General features: G+C 42.6%; 1 protein-coding gene across 3 annotated transcripts in view; it reads right to left on the bottom strand.

The window, feature by feature from the left end:
- Window positions 1–23628, bottom strand: part of SKAP2 (src kinase associated phosphoprotein 2) — a 159207-nt gene that overhangs the window by 9898 nt on the left and 125681 nt on the right. The window contains exons 11-13 of one of the 3 annotated variants that reach the window (XM_028155430.2): window positions 18584–18696; window positions 5496–5597; window positions 2740–5075 (exon numbers count right to left, since the gene is read on the bottom strand). The exons of 1 other annotated variant lie outside the window; for it this stretch is intronic. In XM_028155430.2, the coding sequence (XP_028011231.2) occupies window positions 5505–5597; window positions 18584–18696 (206 nt within the window). In that variant the 3' untranslated portion in view covers window positions 2740–5075; window positions 5496–5504. Of the gene's footprint in view, window positions 1–2739; window positions 5076–5495; window positions 5598–18583; window positions 18697–23628 lie in introns of those variants that run through there. One more of the 3 variants, XM_054726071.1, reaches the window with a different exon arrangement.

Here is a 23628-nt window from a genome sequence, read left to right as displayed (position 1 = left end):
GGCAGTTAAAGACACAGGGTTTCCTAGGTGGACTCCCAGGGGACCCGGGAGGAGAGGCTGTATACGGGAACCTGCATATTTGTTGGAACTTTCTCGTCCTCTGAAGCAGTCGGTCTTAATCGGCGTGCATTGGTGTCCTTAATTTCCTCCTTCGAGAGTCCCCATGTGACCCTTTCCTCAAAGAAGAGGCAAGCTGCCGCTCAAGCTACCACATGGCACCTGCTTTTACTCTAGTGGTATTTTTCTATTACAAAGTTGAGGCCAGCCCTAACCGGTTTGGCTCAGTGGATAGAGCGTCGGCCTGCGGACTGAAGGGTCCCAGGTTTGATTCCGGTCAAGGGCATGTACCTTGATTGCGGGCACATCCCTGGTGGGGGGTGTGCAGGAGGCAGCTGATCGATGTTTCTCTCTCATCAATGTTTCTGACTCTCTACCCCTCTCCCTTTCTCTCTGTAAAAAAAAAATCAATAAAATATATATTTTTTTAAAAAATAAAACAAAGTTGCGGCCAATATATAGACAACAGACCCGTGCTGTTCTGTGTTACCTCTCCGAGGAATGGCGAATAGCAAAGGCAGCTGTGGAGAGAGACCGAGGGACACTTTCCACGGTTCACCCATCAAGGTGAGCACCTGGGAGGTGGGCTTTGGGGCGATTTTGCAGTCACACGCTTTTTGGCTCAGCCTCCAGCGCCTTCCCAGTCGGACAGACCTGAGCTGAGCACAGAAGTGACTAAGGCTACTTCTGGCCCTTAAGGTTCCTGCCACCGTGGGGACTCAAAGCGCTCAAGTTAACATAATCATACATCTTTAAGGAAATAGGGAGTAAAGGTTAAAAAAAAAAAAGACAAAAGTTGGATTATGGTTGGATTTGGCAACAACTGTGAAACTTCCCACTTGGGGAAATTCCTTTTTGGTCCATCCCAGGTGGCAGGTGGGCCAGCCGTGGCTGGGGAGTGCTGGGAAGGGAAGCTAGGTCAGGTCACTCGCCCCAGGCTGCCTGAGTGGCCTTCGCCTTCTTTGAAAGTGACAACACTAAACATCACACTAACTGCCACTTAACTCAGTCACCAACAATACAATCCAACCCACTTGTTGACGGCATTAGGGGACAATGAAGCTGCTTTTAAAGTCTCAGGAAAGGAATGACTTTTTGACGTAGAGAATGTTGTCAGAAAGCCAATGTAACAAGGATGAAGGCATTTTCCCTACTAGGCACAGAAGTCAACTCTTCTTAAATCTCAGGGCTTGACATACTGGGGGGCAGGGCTGCAAATCAGTTGATTAAAAATTATTCACTGGATACGCACCATATAGTCTGAAGTACCCTGGTGGCACTAAGTCATGTATTTGTGACCAAGTAATGATAGAGCAGATTCTACCAGGGAAAGCCAGAAAAAGCCCCTTCCACACAATATTAGTGAAACGCGGTTCCGTGTTACTGTGATCATATACTGTTTACAAGTATGTACCTCATCTCAGCAAAATGTTACACTATCAGGGGTTCTAACAGACATTCTAGAGGCAATCAGATGCAAGGCGGGGATGGTAATCCTGGCTGAAGCTGAGGACGTCTGGGAATTCCTTGTTCCCAATCCAGGCGATCGACCTGCATGGTGCAGTGAAGTTTGTAGAAAGACACTTTAATAATATACTACTTTTTGTTTCTCTGTATTTTGGAATACTCAGGATTTTACCAACAACTCGGGCCATTTTAGCAAATGTTTTTATGTTCTATATATTAATTAGATTCCTTCAACCTCTGAGTGAAGCTGTATTTTCTATGGTTGAATCCTGTTTGAATCTCCACCACACCTCCTCCTCTACCACATGGATCGATTTTAAATATTCTTGAATCTATGGGAATCAAGGAAAGTAAAAGGCTCTCTCTATAGTTTGTGTCTGTATCTCCACTCAACAATTGAGATACAAACAATGGACTCACCTGAAGTTTAGAAGAACTTTACTCACAATGCTTCACTCAGTCTCGCTGATGAAGTTCAAGCTTTTAAACAACACATAGGTTAGGGCCAGTTTTCTTATAGTGGCCGAATGGCTAATTTATAACTGGGTTCTCGGTTCTGTTTTTAGTCATGACCCTGCAAGGGACCAGACTCTCTGAAGTGGGTGGGAATCAATTAGACTGGAGAAAGTAGAGAAAACATAGAAATAGGCCTGTGAGAGTCTTAAGTAGAAACATTTCAGAAACAACTGAATGGGATTTCTACTCTTTATGAAAGGATACATGTTTTCACACCATAGCAACCCCTCCCCCACATATACCTGTATTTCACCTACAGATGGGTGAAAAGTGATTATCTATGATCCTATAATACTTTATGTAATTACCTGTAATTAAATTGGTGCAAGGTAAAAATAATTGCCTTAAAATAATATAAAGTATTGATAACAATTACTAGGCTAAATAGCATTCTTTTTTTCATAAAAGGAAGTGTCACATGCAACAAAGTGGCAAAAACAGAATGGAGTGAGATGTGGTTAAGGGTAAGTCCTCATAGCAATGAAAGTCATTTGTATTATCCTTACTTCTTTGAATGAATTCAGATGACAGCCCTATTTCATTTCTTCATTCACTTTGGAGGCCAGATGGCATTAGAATCATTTACTTCACCTTGTTGTGCTTAATTACTACAATCAACACACTATTTTCCAAATTAATCATAACAAAGTAATTTCATTAGTAACACAGCAGGCTGTTGAATTATTAGCATCATAACAGTTTGCAAACAATTAAACTTTATTTGAACCTTAAAAATTTGCAGAGTGGAACATTATTGTAAGATCTAATGGCAATAGAGTACAAATTCAGTACAGTGCAAATAATCAAGCAAAATGCTATATAAAATATGACTTACAATCACCTTTGGAAAAAAACAGCTCTCTAACTGTTCATAGAAAAACAAATAAAAACTAAGCAAACATAATGAGAACATAGCAATTAGCACATTTTCTAACAAGCCATGTTGTTTAGAGTCACATTAATTATATTATTATGATTTGAAGAGTGTGTGATATATTGTCAAGGGTGTAAAGAAAACTTTCTCCCTGGTAGTATACAGAAGATTTCACCAAATGAATATAAACTTGTCATGAACTGAAAGCAGTGATTATTTTCCCTGTCACTCCAATTTGAAATCTTGGTTTTCTTTCCTATCTCCCACCTGGATTCCAGTTTCAAAAGAACAAAGGCCAGAGGAGCTCAGGCAGAGGCCACACTAGATTTCCGTATCGCCACCGCCACCGCTCACAGAGACTGCCTGGCTTGGAATCACTGGTCATCCGTTGGCGAAGGACTCCCTCTCCTGGATTAACTGTAAAAGGAGGCAGCGCTGTTCTACTCGCTCTACATTCTGCGGGGGTTTGGGCCCGAGTGGGGGAGGGCTTCCCGGGGGCTGGGTATGCAATGAAAGGCTGCTGCCACCTACTGGCCCAGGGCTACAATCTTCACGGAAGCCCGAAGCAGGAAACCTGTGTCCACGCCGCCAGCAAGCCCACGTTTTGTGGAAACCCACCACTGCTTTTGCTTTTCAACCTGTCGGGCTTCGAAAACCAGCCCTGTAGCCTCATCTCCGCTTGTCTTACGTTCCCCAAGATGCTCTCACTCTACCCCAATGCTCTCTATTAGGACCAGATTAACAAGTGCACCGATTCATGTCTGACAGCTTAAGCTCAACAATGTATATAATTTATATAAACTAGAGTTTACTCCCAATCCCTAAAATGAATATTCTTTCACATCTGAGAATAAAACGTGATCATGGTATTAAGGCGATAATGGTACATATACACTCTGAAATAGTGCCTGCAAACAGTTTCATGTAAGTAATGAAGGTTTTTAAATATTACCAGCTTGCTTGCATGGTCAGAATCTTTATCTTCATAAAAGCAAAGATCTGAAAAGTTCAACAAAGGTACCTGCCAATCAGTGATTCAATATGAGGAGATTATGGCTACTCGAAATGATTATCCGTTCCGCAGTACCTTGGGGTATAAGTTAAGAGCAGACCGGTACCTTGTAGGCGTTTACAATACCTTTGGTTTCAAATACACATGAACAGGTGATGACATAATCCTGCAAGTCTTGCTCAGGTAGCGGGGCGCGTGCTCCACTGTCGGGCCTGCTGCTGTGGTCCCCACCTTGCTCCTTCCTCTGCTCGGAGGAGCCCGAGGAGACTCAGGCTGGAGTGGCCCTGTGGTGGGTCCCCTGCCACAGCCACGATCAGGCAGGAGGAGAGGGCTGGGGCCACCCCCTCACTCTCAGAGCACACTGAGATGCCTTGTGCCCTTACAGTGGTGGAGAATGGAGATGGGCCTTAGGAATTTTTTATTTTATTAAATTTAAACAAAATGATGATAGAAGATGCTGGCCAGCCCATCATCTGACCAGGGTATCTGCTCTTGATCCAGGACTTCACATGAACCACGGTGCCAGTCAGCGCGTGTTGTAGAGGGTGACAGCACACTACCATTCGCAATTCGATCCTGTTTCCTTTCTTGTGGCGAGATTTAACACAAAGCAAACTCGCCCATGGTAAAAATTCTTCCGGGAAAACATGTTACTAATGTGTGGAAAAATAAATACTGCCATAAAACATCTCTAAAGCTTTAATAATGCCTTATTCGGTAAGGCTTTACTAAAGCATCTACCCAAAACTTACATGATATATGCAGTTTACATTTCTATGAAATTACATATTATATTTGACAAAAATAACTGACGGCCAATATTGAGAGAAGTTGCAACTCATACCAGAAGTAGCAGTGACGACGTGGAACATATAACATAGTGCTGAGTTCTTCACACAAATCAAATGAGTAAGTAAAAACTACAATCATTTCTTTGCAAAACAGCAACAGGTCTAAGTGTACAGCTTGTATCTAATTTGCATTCATATCCTTCATTTAGTTTCACGTCAGAGCGATGCTATGAACGCAGAAAGCAATGAAGACGCGGGATGCTCAACAAAACAAGGAAAGGTTAAGCGCTGCCGCTCAGGCCTCCCCGACGGTTCTGACTCCACGGCCTTCGCAGAGTAGCAGGAGACCCCTCCTCGGCTGCGGGCAGAAGGGAAAGGTGCATTATCATTTTTTTCTTCAACCGAAACGTTGATTTTTTTTTCCTGTTTAGAAAAAATTTACTTTTTTTTTTTTTAGCCGAGGAAAAATGAATGTTTACGCAACCTTCTTTCTGTCCCTCGGGCTCCTCAGAAAGGCCATAAAAAGTGGTATTTTACTAAAGAGGAGGAGGTTTGGATTACCACACATACTTTCTCTTAATAATCTATTTCCAAAGTAAATTCCACGAAATTATTTTTAAAATTGAACCAGACTCCTTTTTAAAAAGAAGAAGATTTGGGAGCATAATCTCCACGTTATCAGAAAACTACCAAGACTTAGAAAAAGGCAAAGACTCATAATGCAGAGACCAAGAGAACATATGAGCTATTACAGAATATTGGATTAAAATGTACTTACCCAGGACTCTCAGATATCATACATCTCCATTATGTAGGCTTTCGGCACCAAGCCAATGGCTCCCTTCATTTCTCCTACCCACCAGCCGTATCTATTGTATTCCTAATTGAAAACAATATGCAATATTAACCTTTAGGCTGGTGGAAGTACAATGTCCTTTGTGTGCAACTTCTGAGAAATGTTATTTCTTTTTATAAAGTTACAAGAGCTTGAGCTGCAAATTGAAACATTTTCATCTTTTTTTGTTTCTGGACACTTTAAAAATGCTGCTAGGCAAAGATTTAAATTAAAGTATAAGACAAAGCCTGTTTATTACTGGGTGTAGAACACAGAAACAGTCACTTATAAGAACCTAACAAGTGAATCAACCTCCCTCCCTCCCTCCCTCCCTCCTTTCCCTCTCTCTCCTCTGCTAAGGGCTACAGGGTCACAGCCAGGATCCTTAGGATACCACCTTTGCCTTCAAGAAGCTTACCATCTAGCAAGGACAGAATTTTTTCCCCACAATAAACTACTTAATTCCTACTTAAACTCCTATGACCAAAAATGATTTAGAATATAGAGGTATGCCTCTTCTTAAGAAAACCTTGTATAAGCACATAGACATTTTAAACAGATAAATTAGAGAAAATGAGGAAACACTAATAACACGCCCCCCCCCCCCGCCAATTCTTTATAAAACCGTTCACAAAAGGGCTCCTTTAAGAAAGCTTCCCCAAGGCATTTGTTGTCTTTTATTGATCATTAACTACAATTGATAAAGGATGGGCAGAAGGAATTTAAAGATGGTGTTAGATTCTCCCTTACAGTAGACGCTCAATGGGAAATAAAAGTATCCCAAGTTATAAAGGCGAAATATTAACCCAGCTGTAAAAGAGAGGGAGTGAAGGGCCACGTCGCCTTTACCTTGTCCTGGGAGATAAGCCTGCACCTCCACTCCTCCCCTGTGCCTCCGCGGCAGACACACCACTGCTTTAGGCATCGTGAGCTCTCTGTAACCAGTCTCATAGGTCTGCCAGGTTGACTAATGTACTTTTATCTCAAACTTATTTATGTTTCGTGAGAAAAACAAAGTAAAATGAATTACAAGTTTCAAGAATAATATCTTTCCAAAGCAATACTCTACAAAAGCATTGGAGGACCCAAATTTAATTTTTCCTAAAGATAAATTTTTAAAATCAATCCCCAAAGTAATTCAATAGGCTATGATTTCCCAACATCCGAGTCCCAGATAAATGGGTTGCACGTGGGAGGGAAGGTTAATCCAGGCACAGACTTGGCATCTGTACTGATTAGTATGCCACTGACCATCAGAAAGGAAGTCACAGTTCTTCAATACAAATGTAGCAGCACTAAGTGTGCACTGATATGTAGTCTATCGATAGAGAGATTATGGGGCTAAGCCTACATGTGCTTTTTGAACGGTGACGTACCAGAACGAGGTTTACTCCAAGAACAGGGTGGAAGGAGAGAGGACAAAGGCTTCTGATTCTAACGAGAGCACATCTGGCTCATGATTTTAAGTTGAAAAGTTCTCTGATAGTGTGAACTCAGTGGACAAAACTGCCTAAGAAACGACATAGTCTGATGCCCAGAACTCCATGGTGATGACTGTAATGTATGTAGGCTGTATTTACCAGAAGAAAATACCAACTTACTGAAAGCTAAGATTAGCAACCATTATACGCCAGTAGGTACCTAATAAAACTGCCCTTTTCAATTTTTAAGGCAATGAGTACAATTAGAGCCTAATGCTTAACAAAACAAACGTATTTAACCTTTCAGAGGCCAAAGTCGTACCTTGTAAAACCTCAAGCTAGATGGTTAATAGGGTAAACGTAAGTGTGAGAGCTCTGACCCAACGCCGGTCTGTTTTTACAGCTGATTATTTGGAAGGAGGAAAGAAATTAAGGCCCGAAAGGACAGGCACAGAACACGTGCAGTGAGCGGCATTCGAGGACCCAAACCTGCTTTCAGAGAAGAGCCCACAATCTGGGTGTCAACGTTTAGATTCCAACTACAAACCAGAAAGTTTATAATATTCTGCGGTGGTTATAACCTGTGCTCTCAATTAAAGATACATTATTGTTCTCAAGAAGCTGACTCACACCCAAATTTAAGAAAGTGATTTCCAGCAAATCACTTCAACCAAGGACCGATGGCATGCTTCACACGTGAGCGAGTTCTGCCTGACAGTGACTGGGAGGGTTCATTGAGTGGGAAACAGCAGCAAACAGCAGGGAGGAGCTTATCCAGCTGTAAACAGGTCCCTTAAAAGAAACATTCCAGAAAAAAAAAATAAAGTTCTAGACTGAAATCCTCTTAAATGCTTCACTTAATTAATTTAAAATGATTGAAAACCGTATGAAATACACACCTCATAAAAGTACTCTAAAATAGCACAGGTTTAAATCAGAAAAAGGTATAAATAAAAAACCAGAGTGTTTATTACGTTGCGTTCGTAAAGGATTCCACCGAATACTCCTGTGTGGAATTAAGAGGTAAGATGAAATATAGTGAGGTAAAAATCTAGTAGGCAAATTTATGGGTTTACACCGCGGCCGCAAGCGCACGTCGACAAGACGGCAAACACAGAAGCTGTTACTTTTATCATTACCATCCCCTGTATGAGCCTCCTGAGCAACATGAATCCCAATTAAGCCATTTGCAGCCTATAAAAGGGGAGGAAGCTGCTTCCTGGAGTACAGTATTCTCGACTTCGGCCTGAAGACGCACTATCACGCAAGGTCGCCTCTGAAGAAGAAAATGGGCCTTTCTTTGCCCTCCCCCAAACAAATGTGGTTATGAATGCTGGATTACTTACAGCGGAAAATAATACAATCCACACAATCCCGTCTTGCAGTCCACATACTGAGTATAGACAGTATTGGTCTAAAAGTCACAGGTGGGTCATTAAAAAAAACGGCAACTCTCAAGCCTGATCTTGTTCATAAACAAAAAATGAAGAGACAGAACCAGAGCAGGCTGCCATCCGAATCTCTGAAAAGTTAGGAAGCGTCCTGTCATCTTATGGCTCACGAGAGCTCGGGTACAGGAAGATCTGCCATCTGGTCTCCCTCACCCTCCTGGGCTCTTAGCAGCGAGTGAAACGCTAGCGTAGGCCAGTGACTGCCCTTCAGCAGGACTGATAAAATAATGAAGAGTCCTTTAATCTACAGGAAACCATTCTAGTCAATTTATAAGAAATATTGCATCCCTTTGTAGGACGTGTAATTATTTTCTATTAATCATGTGCTATAAAGCTACATTATGCGGTTCTTCTGTTATCACTGGGCAGGGGCCTGCAGTCAGCTTCTGACAACGTTAGGTAATTACTGACACAAAGCTTCTTTCTCTTCCTGTAGGAATGCCTTCGCCATCCAGAGGTGCAGGGGTGCTGACTGTCTAAAGACAGCGCTCAAATGGAATTCAATATCTGCCACAGGGATGGCTTCGAGGCAAAATGCGATGTGGCGGTCACAGCAAAAGCCCAACGCCCAGCAATCCGAGGGAATCATGGTGAAGCCGCCCTCAACAGTTGTGATCTAACTCCTGTTTTCAGTTCTCAGACCATCACAATCGCTTTCATTAGTTTTATTGGCTAGTTAAAATTTCAGGCCTCCATTAACAGGTATTAAGCAATAGATTAAAGTGACTGAGTAATAACGTAGGAAAAGGGCGCTAGTTTTGATAGAGTGGAACGGGGACCTGAGCCAGCACCACAGCAAACGTATGTGCGTGTTCACTGACTGACTGAGTCTCGGACTGTGCCGTGTGGTATTTTACACGTACAGGAGGCCCAACTCCTCCTACTTAAACCCTTTGCAGCTCCATGATTCTCATTTTTCAAGTACGCTAATCCACTTTCGGCTAACCATCTGGTAGAGGAACGGTGCCTCACCAGAAACCTGAAACACCAATAAGATGTTGTGAAGTGCTACTCCTTTCAGAAATTAGTTGCCAATCTGTTTGAAAGCGACAGGTGTTCGAAAGGCCGTTTCTTCAAACGTGTACCTCTCTTCCAACTATTCCCTGTGATATTTTCAATTTCTCAAGTTATTCATACACATGGCAATAGTATGAACACTAGATAATTAAAACACGGAAATCCTTTCTCCAGGTTACCTCTTTCAAGAACTTCCGCCTGCTCCCCACGCACTGACTGCCGGCAGGTGGGGGCAGCCACGCGAGGAGTCCACAGTCAGTGCCCTGAGGAGCCAGTGGGAGTTCCGGAGCAGCAGAGCGAGCTGGCAAAGGCAGTTCCTGAGGCGAACGGAGAGGCAGGACTGATCCAGGCGAGGTGAGGAGGCCTGCGCAAGAGGGTGACAGCTGGCGTGGAAGGAGAGGGTGAGCCTGGGAGCAGTTGCCAGAGTCGTGTGTTGGTTGGTGAAATACACTGAGTGCCAAGGCCACCTTCTACTGAGCCTGATTTGACCTTTCTTTGCCTGACAGTATCTCTGAATCATCAAGGAAGGTCTCCTTTCATCACCATTTATCGTATCAATAGATGCCTGCCGAAAAGGGATTCCATAAAATCCAGCACCTATTTATGGTAAAAACTCTCGGCAAAGTGGGAATAGAGGGACTATACCTCAGCATAAGAAAAGCCACATGTCACAAACACACAGCCAAAATCAGACTCAACTGGCAAAAGCTAAAAGCATTATCCTTAAGATCGGGAACCAGACAGGGATGCGCACTTTTACCACTCTATTCAACGTAGCACTGGAAGTCCTAGCCACAGCAATCAGACAAGAAGAAGAAATAAAAGGCATCCAAACTAGAAAGAAGTAAAACTATCATTATTTGCAGATGACAAGGTACTGTATATAGAGAATCCCAAAGATTCCACCAAAAACTACTAGAACTGATAAATGAATTCAATAAAGTAGCAGAATACAAAAGAAATATCCAGTAAACAGTTGCATTTTTAATCACCAATAATGAACTACCAGAAAGGGAAACTAAGAAAACAATCCCATTTGCAACTGCATAAAAAACAAACTATCAACTCACCTAGAAATAAATTTAACCAAGGATGTGAAAGACCTGTACTCAGAAAATTATAAGATACTGAAGAACATACAAATAAGTGGAAGCACATAGTGTATTCATGGATAGGAAGAAATCACTAAACTATCTATACTACTCAAAGCAAGCTATAGATTCAATGCAATTCCTGTCAAGATACCAAGGGCATATTTCACAGAACTAGACTAAATATTCCAAAAATTTATATGAAATATCAAAAGAACCTGAATAGCCACAGCAATCTTGAGGAAGAACAAAGTTGGAGGAATCATGCTACCTGATATCAAACTATACCACAAGGCCATAGTAATCAAAACAGAATGATACTGGCATAAAAACAGGCATGCACTATAAATAATACCTTGTCTAAAGAGCTTAAATGCCACCAGCAGAAATAAATATATCTGTCTCCTGCAGAACTGGGGCAAATAATGCCAGTTCTTTGAAGAAATGAGTTCAGTTGAATTTACTGTGAGTACCGCGGAGGTTAAGACAGAGCCCTGCAATGGGAGAAACAGTGTGGCGGGCGAAAGGGACAATCTACTGGGTTTTCGGCTCCTTCTCATTCCTGTGGTTATTTTCTCGGATGACCCAGAGTCTCATCCCAGCTCTTACTAACTAGGTATGTGACCTTGAGCAATCCCCAAGTCCTTTCGGGATGATTTTTTGTTTTGTATACCTCACTCCTTGAGACCTCACAACAATCCAGCTACATATTTAATGTAAAGCAGTAAGTCCAATTATTATATATTTGGACCTCATAGAATGAAATCTGTTGTTATATTTACTACAAAATTTTTGCATTGAGGGCATTACCTGCCACTGTTTTACTTATTATATAAAGTGGTTGAGGTCAGATAATCAGTGAACATTCTAGAAATTCATGATAATTTTTTTTAAGTAGCCAGTACTGGGAAAAAAAACCTAGATCTGTCCTTTATGATTAAGAGAAGTTATTAGTTCCCCATCTCTCCCTTTTTTAGTTTGGTTTCCAAGGAGCTCAAGGCGGAGTTGGAAGCTCAAGTGCACAAACTCCATTGTATTTTAAGGTCTCCACGGGGGTCATCCTTTTTTCTTTCTCCCTTTATTTATCCTCCCCCCCCATTATCTTGAGCCTCCAGATTTCCTCACCTCTACAGTGAAGGGCTAGCACTAAGGTTCTGCTAATTCTCTGATTCTAATTCTTTTTAATAAGTTCAGTATCATTTCCCATTTTAACTGCATTTTCATTACATATTAAACATCTATCTGCCATAGGTTAGGTATTGGAGATACAAAAAGTTAGGACACACTGTCTACTTCAAGTTCAGAGCTGAGAGAGATAGACAGTCGCAGTCATGGCTCACGGAGGGATGAAGCAGACAGAGAAAGGTTTAGGGCCACACCTGCGCAGATTCCAGGAGAAATTACTTGTTAGCTGGTGTCCTCAGGCAATCTGCATAGTGACCCTACGGAGCCTCAGTTTCCTCATCTGCACAATCGCACCACACACTTCACAGGTTAGCTTATGAATCAGACAAGTGAGAGCACATGCGTGCCCAGAGCAGCATATCGCAGGTATGCAACAAATCCTTTTTCTTTTAAAATTGTTATTGTTGACAGTATTACAGATGCTGTAATATTTTTAAGTAACCACTTCCCCCCTTTGCCCCCCTCCACCCAACCCCTGCCCCACCCCAGGCCTTCATCACATCACACTATTGTCTGTGTCCATGGAATATGCATATATGCACGTAAGTTCTTTGGTTACTCTCTTCCCATCCCCCCACCTCCTCCCCTCCATGTATCCATGTCTCTGGACCTATTTTGATCCATTTCTTCCCTTTCCCTCCCTATTCATTGCTGTAGCAAAAACCAGGGCAACAAAAAATAGAGTATTTTGGAGAGCAATCTAAGGCAGTCTGATTGTCGTGAGCAGTTCTCTATCCTGCTCGGCCCAAGGGAATCTGACCTTTAAAGGAATGAGCAGGGAGACATCACAAAGGAGTAACAATGTGCCATATATACATGGAGGGGGTTCCTATTTTTTTTTGCAGAGGAGTGGTGGACGGCATAAGAAATCATGGATTTTTAAATTTAGGATTTAAAAAAAATGATCAGCAGAGTGTGTGTGTGTGTGTGTGTGTGTGTGTGTGTGTGTGTGTGTTTGGGTGTTTTTGTTGTTGTTTTGCTTCTGGCAAATGTTTGCTCATTCCTTGTAGAATTCAATCACATAGGCCCTACAAACAGCAGCTCGGCCCGGCCTCTCTGACGCCACCTCTCAACCACCGCAGGGGCTCAGCCTGCCAGCTGCCTTGCTGCACACTGTCCCCTTTCACCTGTCAGCACGGCCCTGGACCACGCCCTCCACTGTGTGCAAGAGAAAACAGGGAAGTGCTCGCGCATGCTGTTTGCTAGGAGATGAGAGGGGTCCCAGGAGGGGAACCAGGCCGTCGGACCTGGTGCTGTCTCCACAGACTGAGCATCTCTCCTCGGGAGGGGTGGGTGGGAGCCAGCAGGTCTGCCTGGCCCCTGCCTCACTGGACCTCAGACGGCAACCTCCCTATTGGCAGCATAGGAACTAGATGCCACCACACCCCAACCACGGCAGCTACAAGTACCATGACTCTCCGTTCTCCTTCTCCTTCCGAAAGGCTGCAAGGTGGGACGGCATGCTGGGAAGCAGCCTGCAGCCAGCCATGTGTCCTACATGGAGATGGCCTGGTTACTCCCCAGCGGCCGGCTATGCTATTTGTGGCCAGGGGGTCAGATGGTCACAAAGGAAAAACTCAGCAAGACTCTCCTTGTATTTCTACTTTCCTGATAGGTTCGGAGCCAAGAAAAGCTCTAGTGACTGAATCGTTACATTTTCACAAAGAGAAGCAAACGATCCCGATTCGCCAGTCCTTGGAAAAAGTCACAAACAAGTGGAAAAGCATCAATGCTTGGAATTCCAACCAAGGCACGCTAAAAAATAACAACAATAACAAGAATTTTAAAAGCTCTCTTATTGTACATTAGTGAACAGTGTCAACCAACATTTCCTGTCTCTGACTTAATAAAACATTTTTTCAAGAAGCTGTAAAGCTCAAGGCACATGCCCTCGACTAGATAAAATATTCCAGGATTCCGGACTCTGGTGCTTTCCTGCTAATGCCAGACGAAGTTCATGCCTCTTTCCTGCTGAAGCGTAGCTCTCCTGTCATTAGGTCTCTAAAACTAATTTATTGCTTTAAAAGTAAGAATAGGAATGTGGTTAGCAATTTACCGATGAGCACAGATTGAAAGATAAACTAAGAGAGGATGTAAAATCCAGAACAGCAAGTAGAATAGCATACCAGAGAGGTATGCAGGGCCACGAACATGCCTATAGCTATCTACCCTGGATCCTGCTATTAAAATCATAAAATTTCACAAACACAGTTCTAGGGAAATACTATTAAGGATGAGAAGATGTCCGTGTTTAAGGTGGTAATACAATTGAAGTGCAAACTGGTAAGAGAATTTAGCATGACTTTAAACAACTCAATTCCTAAAAAAAATTAAAAGATTTTCTACTCAAAAGTGATTTTTTTCCCCTATCAAATGAATCTGAAACCAGGCCTTGTTTCAGAGTTCATTCACTAACAAGGCAGTTGTCATTAAAATGACAAATCCCAGTTTTATTCACCCCAGAAAAAGTGCTTCATTTGGGAGGTGAGGGGGTGTGTGTGTTTCTAAATCTCCAGTGAACTATTGAAGTATATAAAGTGTTTATTTTAACACATTAAAAAACAGCAGCAACCCTTATGAAAAGAACTGTACGCAAAACGCTACGACCGGCTTGCTTTTTTAGGCAAGCAGTATTTAGATATATTATTAGCGAGGTTCAAAGGTTAAAACTAAGAAAATGAGGGACTCTTGGAAGGAGGAGCTAGCTCAGCCAGGGGTCATGTGACAGCTGCTATTGGAAAATGTTAAAAAGGCAAAGGGGGAGAACTGGGTATCTGCCTCCTCTTCTTCCTTTACTGCAGCATTTGATTTTCACCAAAAATTTAAAAAGAAAGGCTAAGATGTGTGTAACTCTCAGAAGAGGCCCCAAATAAATAAATCAGCCCCAGGCTGACAGAGCACAGCTGACACCCATCACGGCTTCCTTGCAAAGCCAGAAGAAGGCTGCGTTTAAAAATGAAACGGCATCTCTGCAGTGAATTTCAATGAAGACAGCCTAATCGCAAACCAGTGAGGTCTTTTTCTGTCACTACACTTACAAAATTAAAACACTCTTTATTATCATGTGCGCCATTTTATTTCATGATTCGTTTAAATGTTTATTTATATGGAAAGAATACATTTTTCTTAAACTATCTCGTGTTGCCTTTTTTACAAAAGTATTTTCAGAACTCACAACCTCCCAGAAGGCAAGGCAAACAGATCATTAAATGTTGCAAATTATAGATCAGTTAATTATTAAAAGCAAGCTATATATCTTTAAAATCTTTTAAAGGGTGTTATTAGAAAAGTTGTGGTATTAACTTCTTTATAAAATATACATTTTCTATGTCTCCATAAATATTGTTAGACTCCTTAAAATGTATTCTTCCTTATGTATACAATTTTTACATTTAATTCAGAATGATGAAAAAAATTTCATGATTAATGCTAATATTTTATTGACATGAGATACGAAAGTAATAGCCCATGGCTGGATTTAAAGTTGGATTTATGACATCATTTTGATTGTGCACATTAGCCGCAATTACCTGCACCGCTCATTCTGAGCCACTAGATGGTGTAACAAATGAATTAAAACAGTAACATTTCATTCCATCATCACGACATCTAAATACAACTCTGAGAAAGACTAAACAAATTTCTAGGCCTATAACAATGCTAGTGATTTCTATACTAATTCTACTTTAAAAAAACCTATCAATACATATGATCAGCTCTACTTTGATCTAGAAACAAGCCCCTTTGAGCAATTTTTCACTCTCTTCTACTAAGGGCCTTGAGTTCTGAATTTACAGTAATGCCAAGAATTTAAATTGCTGTCATCATTCATATATTAAGTGAACTTATGATATTAACTTATGGTCTATGCTTGCCAAGTTTTGACAAAAACTGGAAGGCCAAACCAAATAAAAATGGAGTCTCCGGAGATTCCAATCTGAACTTGCCCAAAGCCAAGGGGAAGAGTCAGTCTTCACCCTTAAAGCAACCAGACAACCGCCTGCCGGGACACCCACCAATGGCCCAGAATTAGTCCAAGTTCCTTCGAGGGAGAGCTAAGTGTCCTTTGTTCTCACCCTCACCCTCACTGAGACATCTCTGCTGGATTCCACTAGGTCCACAGCTGGGTGGGGATGTGTGTAATAGCCCCTATGCTGGACCACCACTAACTTGGGCTCTACGCTCAGGCTTCACAGATAAAATTAGCATCTCCACAAGACAGTTCTGGGAGTACTGGAATTACCTCCCCGGGAATCCTAGAAGGGCAGCACACGTATGATTATCTTTTTAATTTCATATTAACAGGAAATGGTTTCGAAGGCAATGGGAGGACTGAGACCTGCCCATGGGGATGCTGCCCGCTTCACAGCCCCTCCTGGAGGCTGGGACTCCGAGGCTTTCAGCAACAAAGACAACCTGGTTCAGAGAGAAGACTTTAAGAACAGACCCACCTGGGCTTCCTGAGTTTCACATTTTACCACCTATAATAATAAAAGCATAATATGCTAATTAGACCAGACATCGTTCTGGATGAAGCCGGCGCTGCAAGGAAAGCCTGGGTCCTGGGTGCCTGCTGGTGGTGGAGGGAAGCCCGGGTCCCGGGTGCCAGAGGGAAGCCGGTGCCAGCAGCCGGGGAAAGGAAGGCCTACTCTTGCACGAATTTCATGCACCGGGCCTCTAGTAGGAATATAATGGGCATCTGCCATTTGCTCCTCTAATATGAGATTCCAAGTGAAAGCTCATCAACCTTTTAATTTTATACACAATTGCAGCTAAATTGGTGAAAGAAGCTGTGAGCTAAGTAAATTTGAGGAGTGATGCCAAGGAAGTTTGTCAAGAGCTGAAACTAGCCTGGCCAGTGTGGCTCAGTGGTTGAGTGGCAACCTATGAACCAGGAGGTCACGGTTCGATAGCCGGTCAGGGCACATGCCCAGGTTGAGGGCTCGATCCCCAGTGGGGGGGGCATGTAGGAGGCAGCCCATCAGTGATTCTCTCTCATCATTGATGTTTCTATTTCTCTCTCCCTCTCCTTTCCTCTCTGAAATCAATAAAAAAATATATTTTTAAAAAGAACTGAAACTAATCAGTTTGGTTCCTATATTAAGTAATTAACTCAAAAACCTGTTGTCTTAACTCAGACAATCAAGTGCTTAATAATAGGCCTAAGGCGAGAGTTGTGATATGGCCATCTAGAGCTTCCCAGAACTGAAAGTGTCTTTCAAAAATATGTATTAAAAAATCCCACACTAATGAGCAGAGGACTGAGGAATAAAAGATAACTCTTAGCTTCGGGCACCTCAACCAGCAATTATCACAGTTGGCTATATGTATTTACTTACCAAATATTTCCCCCAATAATCTACAAGTGGTTATATCGTATCTCTTTTGCATTCCTGGTGCTTAGAACGGGACCTGGCCCATTATAGGTACTTTATGATGGTTTCAAATTAAACACAAGGATGAAAAGAAGGGGGAGAGAGAGGGAGGGAGAAGGGAAAAAGAGAGAGATGGAAGAAGGAAGGAAGAGACAAGTACAAGATGAAAACAACAGAAAGCCCTGATCTGGAAGTCAAGATGCCTTGTGAAGTACAGGCTCTGGCACTCTCTTGACCCAAGTCCCTTCCCTGTAAAAACCACGAACAGATAGATGATCCCTGAGATCCCTCGCTCAACCGTTCTATGACTCTCTGCTATGATTTTATGCACCAGCCAACAAAAGTTAAAATTCTCTTCTGTATCTAACAATCATAGCATCTTTCTGAACAGTCCAAAATATTTCTCTAATCAAGAAACCACATTACATTCCTAGACTTATGATTTCTACAACATTTTCATACTTACAGTTTCCATGTGTCACCTGTTTCTAAAATAGCCGCATAAAGGAGACTGAAGGGGTGGTGGTTTAACACCCACCTAACAGTAGGGAAAGTTAAAACGTGAAGATTGAGGGGGCTCACTCACGTCATCAGAAGTGTAATCACAAACAGAAACTTTTAGATCGAAGGACAGAAAGACTTTGAATAATCCAGTATCTTAAAGAGGCACAGACATGACTTTTCATATATAAAGATGAGTTCATGCAACATACTTTGCTATTATGTTTACAAATACAATTATGTTAAACTTAAAAAAAAATTACCTAGCCGGTTTGGCTCAGTGGATAGAGTATCAGCCTTCGGACTGAAAGGTTCCGGGTTCGATTTGGGTCCAGGGCACATGCCTGGGTTGTGGGCTCAATCCCCAGTATGGAATGTGCAGGAGGCAGCCGATCAATGATTCTCTCTCATCATTGATGTTTCTATCTCTTTCTCCCTCTCCCTTCCTCTCTGAAATCAATAAAGAACTATTAAAAACAAAACAAAACTGGGCACTTGAAAAAAATTACCTAAACCTGTCTGAATAGAAAAGCATTGCTCTTAAATTGTCGGAACACCCCACGTATTTACATAAAGATGAAAAGCTTATTCTATAAACACGGTGTTTCCAGTAGTGAATGGCAGGCAAAATCAGAATAAGCACACAGAAGAATAAAAAGGAAGAGGAAAGAAAAACATAATAAATAACCTAATACCTTACAATGTTAACTTGCACATAAGTATATTGTTTCTGGAGAAGGCAGTGTGGATGGGAGCCAAAGGCTCAAGTGATAGGTAAACACACTGCTAAGTTGAATCCTGTTATCTGATTGTGTTTAAATTTTGATTATATTTCACTTGACAAAATAATTAATTATTGTGAACTCCCGATTGTTAACAAGGACCTAGAAGAATTCCGATTGGCATTTTCCCCAGGGTTGCGATCCAAATGCATAACAATCTAGTTGTGTATTCACCCTTTGCAGCTGTCATTTTCGGGTGTCTTCTTACCTTGCTCAGAATGTAAATCACATCCCCGCGTTTAAATGACAACTCATCAGAAAGAGCACCTGTGCAGTCCCACAAACCCTGGTAAAAATTAGCGTAATCGGTGCTTTTATCTCCTAGGAAGAAGAGAGAGAAAACGTGAGTTAGGGCTCTCCTGCAGTGGGCCCTCATTTAAAAATGAACCAAGAGAAAGTAAGGAGCCACCCAAACCACCAAAATACTCTAAAAATTTCACTCCTGACTCCAAGGAAATGTTTATTACCTCCGTACAAGAATCCTACTTCTACTATCATCTAATTAAGGACCCTTTTCCAAAAGACCTGATTTTGAAGGTCTGTTTTTTTCCTCTTTCTCTCCTTTTGTTGTTCATCTAAAACCTGTAATTGCACCGTTTTCTCATCAAACCAGCACCTAAAAGTTACTTCCCACTCATTTTACAGACGGACCTCAGCCCCCTGGCAACATGCTTTGAAGATGAGACCCACCCTGCATAGTGAGCAACAGCCAAGAGGCGTGAGAAACACACTGTGTGCCAAGTAGCCGCCTTTACAGAATCGGGACACTCCACACCAATGACGATAACAAAGGAGCTGAGGTACACACCGAACCCAAACCAGGGAACACTTTTCTAAAAATTCTGAAACCGAAAGCTAGTTTCAGAAAACAGGATAAAGTGGAAATAATACAAAGGGTAATTCCAGCTCTTATCTTTGGGGCCTTTTGGACCCAAAGCCTCTCCAAGTTATTTTACAAATATTTTAGCAACTTAGAAATTGTCAGAGCTGAAGCTGCATTTCTCAAGATGCCTGTCAGCCCTAGTTTAGGACATTAGGCTCTGAATAAACATGCAACATACACTGGAGTTATCAGCTCATCCTTCTAACAGCATAAGCACAATGGATGTGATGTGCTCAAGCTGCCATACAGACCATTAACTGATTGATTATTTAGCGCTCTCCGCTCTGTAATACCACAATAAACCGGGTAATAAATGCTTTGTCACTTACACACTGTGGCTCTCCTGAAACACAGCACAGAGTTAAGTACACTGGATGCTTTTGTTACACAGAGAACTGTTTCCTGTTTTTAATTTCATGATAATTGAGTTTTGATGAGTTAACGCAAAAAGAATGCAAGCAGAGAGAATGCAAGTAATATCACTAAGATGTCCGTGTAGTCACTAACCAGGCAGAACATATATGGGCTGACAACTTCCATCATGGAGTGTCATCTTTGAATTCTGAGGGGATGACTGTGGAGACACATGCTGGATCGGGGTTGTCATCCTAGTTTTGTTAGATGGCTCTCAAACAGCAGGCTCGCTGGCAATTCCAACGCAACCAGTCACATTAGCATGTCATTAGGGCGCTCGTCTTATGACACATGGTTTGTGATATGTACAAAGTGCCACGTTCATTTGAAATTTTTAAAATTCTCTTTAATAGTGGAAATATTTTTGAAAGCCAAGGAGAAAATCTGAACAATAGGGAGTCTGAATATTAGAAGTAAGACGCTACTTTTCAATTATACTTTTAAATAAACAAGGACTAGAATACACAACCTAGTAAAATCCTATTAGTTTTTTCTCTCTCGTTTTCTAAGAATTAAAACAAAGAGAGGGAGGGGAGGAGGGAAATGGGAGGGGGAGACGGGGAGGGAGGGAGGGAGGGAGGGAGGGAGGGCGGCAGAGAGAGACGAACCTTGTTGACCTCTCCGCTCTAGCATTTGAGCACCCATCACGGATACCAGCAGGGATGTGCACAAGCCGGGGAATCCAACCAAGAACTAACAATGCTGTGGCCGCCTTCATTACATTTCCCCCCCAAAGCGTATCTGAAGTAAATCCCATAAATGGACACTAGAGGGCACTCTGGCTGGACAGATCACTCCAAACATTGTCAATTTTTTTTTTTTAGAAAAAAATTACTTAATAATAAAGTGACTGATTTCCTTTAAAAACCACTTATTTAGACAAATAGAGATTTAGAAGCTGAAACATCCTAGTCAGATTAAATCAACTGCTAGATGGGTCAAATGTTGCGCCCCATGCAGTCCGTCAGTGTCAGTTTAAACGTCCAGGAATTAGAGCAGAGAGAGGATGACATCATTTCCCATGCACGGCCCTCCCCCACCGTCACTGGCCAGGAGGTAAGAGGATCTAAATAGTTGAGGCTCCTGTGTGTTCCCCATGCTGCTCAGCCTTAGGCTTGATCCAAAAAAAAAGGTTGAAGAAACGAAACTTGGGCTAAAAACTAGAGTAGAAGTGGTGGCGTGGCTAGGGCATCCCAGCAGCTTCCCCGGCTGTCTAGCCCGCTGCCTGCTCTTCCCCTTTTCAGATTCTCTCTCAACAGTTTCTCATCCAAAAGATTTTCAAGAGGCGGGGGGAAGGAAGGAAGGAAAAGAAAAGTATATGATCATTTCTAATGCATAATAATCCTTATCACTTTGGGGTCTCTCTTCCCCTCGATGCGCTTGGTGAAGCTCCCATTATCACTAATGGGAGTTCCAGGAGCACAGGCGGGGCGCGGAGACCCCCACCGCGTGCAAGATGCATCTCTCCCTAGATGTGCATCAAGAGCATTTCATTAACTCTCACTGCCGTGGAGGCGGCGGAGCTGGCGGCGCGGCGGTGCCGGGGAAAGATGCGTTTCCCTCTGCGCTTTCTGTAACCTTGATGATGATGTTACCCAAAGACCAACCTCATTTCTGGGTCCCATATGTGAGCTCTGCTGAGGAATAATAAGCTGTTGGCGTCACGTGCTGCATGGGCCTGCACTTTACCATTCTCTCTATTGCAGCTGGACCAGCTGTGAAGCTGCATGGCCGCTGGGGAGAGACCGGGTGCTCGGGTCCTTGGGATCAATCCTAGACATAAAATTAGGGATCGTCTTGTTCCTTGCTGCTCTGGTTTACTTTTTAAAATTTTTAATTGTGGCTAAACAGACACCAAGAAATTGTGCCTAGACGTGACCTCAGAAGCACCGTGGGCTCACGGGAGTAACCCTGCTCACCTACACACCGAAAACGCATCCAGGGGAAGTATGTTTTTTAAAACACAACTGAACATGGGGTGACGCATCATGTCATAAACCACAGGTAGGCATACATTCTGAACACAATCCGTTTAGCTGTCTTCACCGCACGGATCGGTTTTTCTATTCTATCCACATCATGATCTATGTTTTCAAAATTACCAAAAAAAAAAAATCATCTCATTATTTATGCTTCTTGTCCTGAGAGGCATGAATGGTTAAAAAAGAAAGAAAAAAAATCTAAATTAGCCAGCCTGTAACAGAGTTAAACAATATACTTGCTCCTGCTTTTTCAAAAAATGCAAAAACAGGTCATTGGGCGTTAAGAGCAAAATTATTATGACACTATAAACTAAACGTTGGAGATACTCTTGCAAAAAATGAAAAGGTTTTAAAAAGGATGACAATGGAGGAAATATACAATAATAAAATAATGAAGAGTCTCTCCTTGAGTAGTGTCATAAGTTAAAAACAACTTTAGAAAGGTAAGCATAGTGTTCCAAAAGTGGAATCTTTAGGATATGTGTAATAACATAAGCAAGATCTAGAAGCATGAACATGAAAGAACTCGTAAGGAATCCGTGATTAATTTTGTTTCGCTTACGTATTTTACATTAGTCTGATTTTTTTTCTTTTTTTAGCAAAATCAGTCCATGTGAAAACTAGAGAACATTCTTGAGTAAGGTTAGAAGTTCACATCATGCGATGCGCAGCAAGATAGTAATACCCTTGTCAGCTCGCTGCCCTGCACGGCAAACAAACTTCTAGGGTTACCTCCTCGACAGCCTCGGAGAGCAAAGGTCGCCGCGATGCGAGAGCAGGGAAACTGTTGCTTGAAAAGAATTTCATGTCACCGGAGATAAGAATTATTGCGGTGCTAATTTATGGCTATTGCACGAGGAACTGGACCTACTGAATGCATTCCTCGGAGGAAAGCCTGATTTTTTTTCCCCTTCCCTCAGAGGCAAAAATTTGGGAGATAGTTACTATCAAAGGGTTCTGAAAAATACAGGTGCTTTAAGCCAAAATACATATATTTGTGGAAAGAATAGCTGTATGTGTCTTCCTCCTATACCGGCACTGAGATCTTTAAAAAGGAAGCGACGTGCTTTCGGCGGAGGCTGTGTGACACGTAATAAAACTTCTGTCCCTAAATGGCTATGGAGCGCGGGCCTCCAGGCTTCCCCCGCCCGGGCTTTATGGCTGCGCCTCCCGGGCCTGAGCGCTAACAGCTCCTGACTCCGGCCTCACTTCCTTTCCGACAAAAGCAAACCCCAACCTCCCGCAGCAACCTGCTCCTGCCTTCCTGCCGGGCCGGAAACCAGGCCGCGTTTCCTTTCCACATGTCGCCGTCGGAAGGACTCTGGAAAGCGACTTCCTGAACACACACGCCTTGTCCACCCTGCCTCTGACAGCTCGAGAGAGTGATGTATGGACGGATCGGAGAGGGGAAGGTGACCCCAACTCCAGCTCTCACCGGACATGGGACGACAGGGCAGGCCTTGCCCCGCTGACATGTGGCCATGGAGAGGCTGAAGTCCTGATAAGACGCTGTCCTTCTCGTCTGTCGTGTAAAATAATTGCTGGCTTATCAAAACCCACCTCGTGCTTGCGCCACAGATAGGGTTTATCTCCCGCTGTTTGGAAATAACAAACAGCAAGAGCAGCTGCCCATGTCATGTGACTCTCTGCATAGCACGTGTGGCTCTTTTTCCAGCCTCGGTCATAATGAGTGCTTGGGGCGGCGGGGCAATTGGACATGGATAAGGGGACCCTCCTTCCCAGACTCGTCGGCCACCAGTGTCCTTTTTCGGTTTTTAAGCCGCTGTCACTGGACCCTGGCATTTCTTACCCAGTTGGTTCGCTTTCCGTGTTAATCATATGCAATGAAGATATGCATGGCCAACATTTAAACAGGCTGCAGATCAATTAGCGGTCTTAAGTTTATCTGATTTTTATCAAAGAAGACAGAGCTGCGGGTCGATTGTCAGAGCCTGTGTCAAGTTGACCTTTTCA

Source organism: Eptesicus fuscus, chromosome 14, assembly GCF_027574615.1.
Source record: "Eptesicus fuscus isolate TK198812 chromosome 14, DD_ASM_mEF_20220401, whole genome shotgun sequence".
In the NCBI taxonomy this organism is placed as follows: domain Eukaryota; kingdom Metazoa; phylum Chordata; class Mammalia; order Chiroptera; family Vespertilionidae; genus Eptesicus; species Eptesicus fuscus.
Note: the sequence above shows the minus strand (reverse complement) of the source record. Positions and strands in the feature narration are given on the sequence as shown.